The 10449-nt window shown below is 32.1% G+C and overlaps 2 protein-coding genes across 2 annotated transcripts; one reads left to right on the forward strand and one right to left on the reverse strand.

The window, feature by feature from the left end:
- Positions 1-3994: 3994 nt before the first annotated feature.
- Positions 3995-4756, reverse strand: LOC119834341. Its single transcript, XM_038358682.1, has 2 exons — positions 4487-4756; positions 3995-4191 (listed from the first exon to the last, which is right to left on the reverse strand). Exons 1-2 carry the CDS (start codon positions 4754-4756, stop codon positions 4009-4011), a joined length of 453 nt encoding a protein of 150 aa, XP_038214610.1. The 3' UTR covers positions 3995-4008.
- A 788-nt stretch (positions 4757-5544) lies between these two features.
- LOC119834342 lies at positions 5545-7667 on the forward strand (the record flags this gene model as incomplete). The annotated part of the gene is made up of 4 exons (XM_038358683.1): positions 5545-5550; positions 5794-5937; positions 6938-7069; positions 7512-7667. Coding segments are annotated over exons 1-4 (438 nt in total), but the record flags the coding sequence as incomplete, so codon positions are not given.
- Positions 7668-10449: the final 2782 nt, after the last annotated feature.

Here is a 10449-nt window from a genome sequence, read left to right on the forward strand (position 1 = left end):
AAATTATTAATCATTGTTTTGATTTTCTTCAAATACATTCATTTTAAATGACACATCAATTTTATATATTCGTGTACAAGCGCGGCAATTTGTGGTTTCTATCCATATCTATTTAGCTCTCGATCTAAGAGATTAGGGCCTGTCCCTTAGGACCAGTCTCTATACTGCAGAAAGGCACAGGCTCTAACGTATCAAGATTCTATTAATAATAATTCACCACTTGGTAATACTTTTTTAAATTAGCAAAACCCTCTGGTTTGCCATATAAACCTTGACAAAAATTCACACTTACAAACCAAAGGCCATTATAAAAGAACGACAATGATAAAAGCAATCGAAATGTTGTTGAGAATCTTATTCGATTTTATCAATGGTGAAACGATAATTACATAAAGCCGCTTGCACATCATATGACGGAAGGATTACAAAATATTGCTATTTCATTAGAAAATGTAAAAGTAAAAGAAAACGGAAATACCGTTTCCTTTTCCGTTCCTTTTCCTTTTCCTCACCCGTCCTAGTCCATTCCTTCTTTCCAGTCGTTAATCCTTTCCTTTTCCCTTACCCCATAAAAGCGGGCAGCGCATTAGCAGAGGTACTACCTTTGCGAATGTTTATGGGCGGTGGTGATCGCTTACCATCAGGCGAACCACCAGCTCAGCTGCCCGCTATGACATAAAAAAAAAAAAAAAAAAAAAAAAAATAATTAAAATAGTGTTTAATATAATATTTTGATGTTTTGAACCACTTAAATTATATGTACATCATAAGTGAACAGACCTATGCGATGAGATGACATCAGAAGTGATGAGACCTAACTCAATTGGCATAAATTACCTATTCGATATTATTGGTTATAATTTTTTACTACACGCTAAAAAGGGCTGTTTATAGACCTACATAATATATGAGCTAAGGATATGGGAAAGCACGTTAATACACTTGTATAGCACAGAGTACGTACAACATAATAGTAATCCTTCCTACTAATATTATAAATGCGAAAGTTTGTAGAATGTGTGTGTGTTTGTTGCTCTTTCACGCATAAACTACTGAACCGGTTGCAATGAAATTTGTTACGTAGATAGCTGAATAACTGTAATAACATATAGGCAACCTTTTATCCCGATATTCCTATGGGATACAGACATACGCGGTTGAAACCGCGGGGCGTAGCTAGTACTAAATAATTTTGTAATTTCAATGCAGGTACCCCCAAAAGTTACAAAGATAATAATATGTTCACATCCTTACACTTTCCTACAAGAACAATGCTTTATTAGCACAACATCTCAGTGTAGCAACAAATGAACCGTGGGAAATAAAAAAATGGAAGCCCAATCGGGATAAAAAACAATTTATTAGGTACTTATATTTTCACACAACTCCATAATAATATATATTTTTAAATGCATTTGAAATGAACCGTCTTTTAGCAACTTTTCCTTCAATCCTATATTATCTCGGTGCCATGGTAGTTGTCACAATTTGCATGGATTCTGTCGCCGTGCCGGCCATGTTCATTAAATATTTCGTCGTCCAATACGCTCCAAACGCTAACAATCCAGTTATTATTATACTGAAAACCGAAAATAAATATGAACTAAAATCACCATAACATTTTCCAATAGTCACAAAAACATATCTTCACATACTTAGCTCGGGTAAGTTTAGTAAAACTGGGCATTATAGATATTTTAGAATTAAAAGTTCAATCAATCAGTCAGTGCGGTTTTTTAATTAATAGGCATAATTCTTACATTTATTTCTCTTACACCTTCAATACTTTTCTTCTTAAGTATATTTTACGTATAAGAGAAAAGAGTTAACGTATATTTTTACGTTATAGCGGACAACCGAGCTGGTGGTTCACCTGGTGGTAAGTAACCAGAGGTACCAGAGGTAAGCCATCAGTTAACCAGAGGTAGTGCCCCTGGCGGGCGGCTTTTAAGTGCAAAGGATTGAAGACAGGACAGAAGGATTGAACTAGAAAGGGTGGGGAAAATGAAATGGAACGGAAATTTATCACTTTTATAATAATAATAATAAATTTTTTTATTTGGAGAAAAACGTTACATCTGCATGTATATGAGTCCTTAGGCTCCTGAATTAGTATAACCTTGGGTCTCAGGAGAATTTTTTCTCTAATTTTGTGTTGTATTAAAGTTATTTGACACTTTCTTAGGAAAGAGTAAAAGAAATTAAAATATGATTTACATATATTTAATACTTACAATCCAAATGGCATCGTTGCTCAACCTCACTGAGGTATCAACTCACATGACAAAGTTTTCATTTTAAATTTGTCCATTGTTATCATGTCTTATATATTGAACCTTTAGTCGTTTCACTTTAATATTTGCTTTCCACTGCGCTGAGCTATTAAAATAAGTTATGCTACTACTAAATTCATATCTTTACATATGAATTTAGTAGTGGGTCTAATAGTATCCGATGACGAAACGATGGGATCCCAATATGCTAATAAATCGGCGAAGTCAGATTAAAAATGGTGGCTTGTGAGCTGGCTGAGTGATCACCATTTAATGGCAATTCTCTGATATAAATCGAAATGTATTACGAGACTGGTTATTATTCTCCTCACTTATTACCAACTAGGTACACAGAAACTACTCCGCAGTCGGGTAAAGTATAGAATAAAATAAAGCATCTTACTGTTTGTTTTGGAGCATGAAAAATAAAGTCAATTATCTAAATTCTTTAACCGACTTCTAAAGAAGAATAAATTTTATAACGTTAAGTTCTACATAAACTAGTTTAGCACCTGTAACATAATTCAATATAGACATCAATCTACTAGCATTCAGTACTTACAGGCCTAATTGATCAAAATAAAACTGCATATTGATTAAACAATGAACGTTTTTAAAAACAAATTTGATTGTACTAAAATAATCGAATGTATTTTCTAATAGAACGATAAACATAATATAATTATGAACAAAGTAAAATGAGACTCATGTTATAAAAAATCTTAAAAGAGCAGTATTACAAAAAAGCCTTAAATGTTTTAGAAAGCATTTTTAATTTGTTTTTAAATGACTTTTCAAACTTTGTATTCCTGTGTGATTTTTATGAGCAAATTCAATGTTCTAAATATTTGCTTACTTTATCTTATACTTATATTCTTTCAATTGAACCTTAAGAGTAATCATTATTATAACCATTACAATAATATAAAAATTATTCACCTAGGACGAAATTATGTAGAAGACTAAATTCTTCGATAACCTGCAATTTTCCGGTTGTCTACTCAGCTGTCTACTGCTTCAGCAAACAACGAATGTTTACACATCATGACACCAAACACGACATTAGCATATGAATTCTATAAATTTATCATAAGTACATTAATATTTATAATCTTCAATAAATAACCCTATTTATATTATACGTCCGAAAGTTTGTTAGGATAGATGCATGTATGTATGTTTGTTACTGTTACCCTCTCATGTGAAAACCACTGCACGGATTTTGATACTTGGCAGTGATGTAGCTTATATGACTACCAAAATAGTACATGAGCTATAACAATAGCTGTTTTGGGATTTGTCCGCGGATAAAAATATGCGGCTCAGTATGTCTTTTACAAATCTTTAATGTGTTGTACTAAATTATGATAATATTCAATTCAAATTACTATAATGTATTAAACAAATTAAATAAACAAAAAACTAAATATAATTCTAGGTATATTTATCTAAATATTGTAGTGTAAAATCGATCCGAAGTGAGGTGAAACTTAAAAGAAAGACAAACAAACACATTTTCTTCATCATAATATTAAGAATTATCTCATTTTGATAAAATGGGTATGAACTATATAATAACAAAATTTATTGGAAGTCATTAATTAGAATTGCAATCTATTAATATAAAATCGGATAAGTTATACTAGTACAGTATTATGTTATCTATGGTTTTACTAAAAGTTATAGTATTCATTGCAAATAAAACAAAATTTCATATACATAATATGTATAGAACTTATAAAACAATAACAATAAAATCAGCAAATGTTAGAACTCCAGCTAACAGACACAACAAGCCAATGCCTAAGTATATTTTATCAAACGATTCGGATGTGAGCACTTGATTACTGATGTTAAGTACATCTTGCAATCTGCTGGTTCTATGCACTGCCTTCATTCTGTTCCATTCGCCAAAAGTCTACAAATGTAGAAACAAATCAAAATTAAATTATTATTAATGATGATAATGTAATGTTATTACAAATTTAAAAAGTCATATTTTATGTTTTATTTTACGCGAGTATTATTAAAAAATAGTATTTTTAACAGGTCAATTCAAATAGTCTATCTTTCCGTGACTACGCACGCTGTAAAGTTTTCGAAATGTCGGATTCGATTTCGTCGGTTCTGATCATATTTATCCATATCACCATCCATATTAACAAACCAAGCATAAAAACCTACTTAAAATAAATCATTGAAAGAAATCTTACCAAAACCATCCCAGTTGTAACCAATAACGCAGATCCTACAAGGAGAAAATAGCCATGTACAAAAATATACAATCCGTCTTCTACTACCATCGATATAATTAGTCCCAACGGTATCAGCATTTGGGACCAAATCGCACCACCGACTAGTGTCTGTTCGTCCCTGTTCTTGGGCCGTGTATCCACCTCGGAGCCAGCCCATAAACCTCCAGCTGCTATAACGCATCCCAAACTAAAACATTTTAGTATTAAACTTTGAACATATGCTACCATTTGTCAAACTTCACGATCAGTCATAGTTATGTATATGTGCATGGATTATGTATATGCTGTGCATTTTAAAATAGTTTTTGTACTGGATAATATTTGATAATAATTAAAAAAATCCAATAAAACATGAAGCAGATGATTGACTTATGTCATGATATGTAACGTTCGTTGAAAAATATTGTATTCAATATTTTGATACATTGACGTATTTCAAAAGTCGTCGTTATTTTATATCATTATACAAATTTTTCTTACCACAAGTAACATAATTGCATTATAAAAATAAAAAAAATAATTTTGTGTTAGTAAAAAAATGTTCAATGACAAATCAATGAGGATCTAGCCTTTCAATTTTTACATCACCTTACGTAGGTGTGTAAAATTTGAAGGGCTTGATGTCAGTAGTTCGGTTGTCTGTTAAAAATCTGTGTAAATCTTCACGCTTAAGCCACAAACAGATATAGAAAGAACCAGCGAAGACGCGGGCGCATAGCTAATGTAAATTTAAACACATACTTATTAAATATGCTACAGTTTGGTAAAAAATTGTTCAGTAATAATACATCATTTAATAATAGGCACTCATGTTTAACAAGCATACATCAACGTATTAATTTCGGTATCAGATTAATCTGATATGAAATAATCAGATCACTTAGGTACAGGTGCTGTCCGAAACAATCTCATTATTCGGAAAAAAATGTGTACAAAACCGTACATTCTAGACATTTTATTTATTTATTTGTTGTGTGCTCTCTTTGTATTTACATTAGACAGTGATAAAAACAATTATGTGCGTATTAAAATTGCATTTTTACGATAATCCCATAAGTCTAATAAATCATAATTAAGACTACTTTTTTGACTTAATCAAGAGAAGCACTTAAAATTCCCATCTAGATTTGTTGTTAATTATTTTATTTTATCGATTTTGTATCAATACTCAGTACGAATTGTTCATAACAATATGAGAAGTTTAGTTATAAAGATAACAAGAAAAATGGTCTTCCATTTAATAAAATTTGCATTTTTAATTTAAGGGGGAGTTTTCGTTAAAAGTGAAACATGTCGATTTGTGCAAAGGTCCTAAACGGAAAGATTGCTGCGAAATCTCTGCCAGTTTGGAAAACGAAGTCAACTTGCTGTACGATATTGTCATCAAGGAAGATGTTATTCCTACTCGGGTAATATTTTACAGTTGAATCATTAAAACATATGTCCAGATTACAAAATCAATCTATACTAATATTATAAGCTGAAGAGTTTGTCTGTTTGTTTGAACGCACTAATCTCAGGAACTATTGGTCCGATTTGAAAATTTCTTTCAGTGCTAGATAGCCCATTTATTGAAGAAGGCTATATGCTATATATGTACCACGGGCGAAGCCGGGGCGGACCGCTAGTCTATAATATACATGCATAACGTTTTTGTCTATCTATGTATCCCTTCTTAAAATTTTTCACATTAATATTTTTGTCAATTGTATAATCTGTAGTCTTCTTAAGATTAATTAAATAATGTAAATTATTTTCTAGTTCAAATTGTAAACAAAATATTAAACAGAGTCCCAGTAAACAACTAGAATAATTATCGACATGATTATTGTATCAATACCTAATTTCAAAAGAATTTGATACATTCATACGATTTTGATTTTTTGCTCATCAATAATATACAGTTTACGATTCAAAGAACACGGTTTTACGTTTCGTTTTCGTTTTACATAGTATTATGTTGTCTGTGGTCTTACCTATTGTTATGAAAAATAAAATATTAATGAAATAATTTGAAGTATTATAAATTGAACAACATTACGCTCAATCGAGATTAAAATATAAATAAAAAAAATCATCATTTTCGTCTACATATATTTTTTAAAAACTTACAAACTTTTCCCGCGCACAGTCGGAGCAAACAATAATGAATAATATAGACAATTTATTGATTCAGATCAATTAGGTACTGGCATATTTATTTATTCAGATCACGTACGTATATCGGCGTGCAGAGAAAAGAAACCAGTCTATTCAATATGGTACCATCATAGGGTTCTGTCATAAACCTTTTTGAAGTTCAGAAGAATAATTTTTTAAGTTGCGATTAGTAAAAAAAACATTTTCAAATATAGCAAATAATTTAATAAAATACTGTAATAGTCATAAATTTCTTAATTATATTGACAGGGAAAAATAGTAGCCACTATAAATGGACAACCACTTATACGCCTACAGATGAAGAAACCCTGCGACCATCTCTTTATGAAGCCCTTATTTCAAGCTATATTAAACGTTACACAGCAGTGTGTTTTTATTAAAGTAAGTTATTTATTTTACAAAGATTTCTTTATTCTACATGTCATTTTTTACTAGTCACACCTCGTTCCTAATGAGACAAAAAAGTATCTACATAACCTTGTCGTTATTAGCTTCAAAGGCTATAGATACCTAACAACTCTACGAAATCTCTTTTTTTACGTCCTCGTCGGCAATGGAGCTGGTGGGTTACCTGATGGTAAGTGCTACCACCGCCCATGAACATATTTTGGAGAGGCGCAATTTCGATTGCTGACCTTATTCCTCTAGAAATGTATTGCTGACTTCCAATTGGAATGGGATTAAGAAAGGATTGATGAGAGAATTTATTTCTCACGGCAAGGACTGGGAACGGTAAGAAAAAGGATATCTGTCAATCGGAAAAGCCGAAAGCCGAATCATTTTAAATATTTACAGATAACTAATATTATATATTTGGTTACAGGGTACTTATCATCTGAGTATTAATTTAGAAAATGTCGCTCAAAAATACTACGGAGGCATGTTTTTATTCGGCAACCTAACATTTAAATCCATGTTCTACAATGATCAATGCAACTTCTCTTGTACAGTCGTGCAAGTGGAATTCGTACCGAAGAAAAATAAAACTTCAATATCGAAATCTTAATAAAGTTTATTTTCAGTAAGTCCGTCAGTTTTTTTTTTAGCTATTAACTTTATATTTGTTTTTAGTTATCAGCAACAACATTATCTCTCTTAGGCTAGCTAATGCTATAGGACATCACTAGGTCCAAACTTGTACTATGCGATCCAGCTATAGGTAGGGGAGCCCAAGAGGTGATTTTGGGATTTACTCGAGCGCGTCAGATTTTTATAAGGGAAGGCACCTCAACTATAGCTAAGTTCCTCCAAAAAGTATAGAAGTTCATATTGGAGCTTGCGCTCGCTGGAGCCGCAGGAAATTAATGAATATCGACAATTCGTCAGATTAGCGAAATTTGGACTTCTTGTGTTGTAATTAACCCCTAATATCTTTATCTGACGCGCTTGCTAACATTAAAAACATTATAGGACTTTTTTTTTTGCTATCATCTAATCTGCGAATTCCAGTAGGTTGGTTAGACGCTCGAGTAAATACAAATTTTGCATCTTGGGCTCCCCTACTATAAGAGTAGGATATAGTTTCTGCGCCCCTTTATGATGACATTTGTGTTATATCAAACGAAATAATAGGAAAAAGTTGAGAATAAGCCGGTATAGAAATGCAAAAACGATTTCTTCGTACACAATTTCAAAACAAACTTTGACAATAATTTACATATTCGGATCGCATAGTACTGACGTCAGCTCTGCACGCCTCATCAACAAAGAGATCTTAACAGGGTCTCTTCAAAGATCAATTCAACGTTTCCGTTTATTACATATTCATAGTCTCATTTATATTTTACTATTTTTGTACTATTTATGACACTCGGTTATACAAATTGTATGATATCACAAACTAGATTTAGGAATTGGTATTGAATGACAAATTTAATAATGTAAAACATGTCGAGAACCAAAAAAAAACTATTTTTTACTCACTTAGATATAAATTAAGAAAGTAGGTCCTATTATTTATATAAAAATTTATTGGCCTCACTATTTTCGGTATAGTAAATAAAATTGAGAGTATATTGAACATAGAGTGAATTGAGAGTAATTGGGTAACAATAAAAACAAACCAACATTTATGGTACCATGGTAGAGGTACCACTTCAAATTTTAAAATGGGTCTAGATAACAATAATATTCTATCAAACACAAAACCCATGGTGTTACCGAGAAACAAAGCCATAAAAATACACTCGAAAAGAGAACCTCTTTTATATTTGGGAACTTCGGATGAAAACAAATATTATGATACATCTATTATGGGAGTACTGCACGCATCGAGACGAATTTGTCAAGCTCTCACCGGGGAAGGCACCACACACCCATAGAAGATCATTGTTATCATCATACTTAGTAACATACTAATGTGGTTGGTTCGGTGAGTGAGGAAGCCGGAGGCCCGTGTTCTTTTCCTCGCCCTCCCAATCCATTACTTTATTTCAGTCGTCAATATTTTCCTCGTGTCTTATCCCTTAAAAACGGCTAACTTGCAAAGACATATTATATTTGCAAATGTTCGTGGTTGGAGCTGCTTTTGTTTTTTTGCTTATTATAATGCGACCCACCAGCTTGGTTGCCCGCTTTGGTAAAATACATTTTTTTCTATAAATAGGTACTCAATAAAATTGTGATTTTCATTTCTTTTAGACTATTTCAGTAGAAGTCATAAAAAACCACAAAGACATACTAACAAAAAAAAAACTATATCAAGCTGTAATCGCTTTACAAATTTATGTGTAAATTCATAATACTTTGTTCGAGACATTTAATCAAAAGGACAAGCCTCTTGGTTGTCTACGTTCACGCAGTACATTCCTCTTGAGCTGTAAACAAACAAATATATATACATACAAATATACATATGAAAAGAAATTAATGAAAACGAAAAATGTTTTGGAATAAATTTTGTGTAAATATTCAATAATAATCAAATCAGTATAGTTTAAAGCTGAAACAACATGTATTTTAAAACAGATGTGCAAATATTTGATTGAGTTAAGAATTAAGAAAAATAAGCCAATGTTACACACTATAATATGTATAATTAAAACTCCGCCCAAAATATATAACCGTAACTGTTTGCAGCTATAACTACAAAATGGCTCTAAATCGCTCATTGTCTTAGTTGATCCATAGATATCTATGGTTGACCTGAGCATATTTTTAACAATTGCACTTTAACAGCAGTTCTTTGGTAGTTAGTATGACGCACTAAAGCGTCTCTTTTTTTAACAAAAATATAGAAATATTAAACAAGTACATAAAGAAAATTGATTTGTAATAATGGTGTAACTCCTCGTAATATGGTCATAGGCATCCCACCCTTTACGTTGCAAATTGTACCAAAGAATTACACGTACCTGATAAGTACCTATAATCCTACAAATCTATCCTCTTGAACCACATAACCAATTTTCTAGAACATAAGAGAAAATTACAAGTTTACCTCTCCGATACGTCGCTCCCAATGGCCAATGGCTTTCCATCTCTGACCACAACTGAGACTTTTTGCTTTGGACATGTAGAATCACATGGCATACCGACAATTCGCATACGGCGGCGGATACTGGCAGCGAAGTAACAGGCACTCATGAAGTGGCTACATCGCGATATACCTTAATATAGACCGTATTTTAATATTGTGACTTTATAAGAATCTTAAGAATATATAAGGTTCGTTTTAATGTATCTGACGGCGCATCCCTAGCGCCATCCATTAAGTTGTGTCGGAACAAGATTGGCGGCGGTCAGTCTAGCGGAGCGTCTTG

This window comes from Zerene cesonia, chromosome 19 (assembly GCF_012273895.1).
Source record: "Zerene cesonia ecotype Mississippi chromosome 19, Zerene_cesonia_1.1, whole genome shotgun sequence".
Lineage (NCBI taxonomy): Eukaryota > Metazoa > Arthropoda > Insecta > Lepidoptera > Pieridae > Zerene > Zerene cesonia.

Bases quoted from the DNA above. Each gene is read 5' to 3' on its own strand.
- LOC119834341 (XM_038358682.1), bottom strand. From the start codon at position 4,756: ATGGTAGCATATGTTCAAAGTTTAATACTAAAATGTTTTAGTTTGGGA. The intron at 4,192-4,486 runs GTAAGATTTCTT...CTACATTTGTAG, and splicing joins TTACAACTGGGATGGTTTTG to ACTTTTGGCGAATGGAACAG.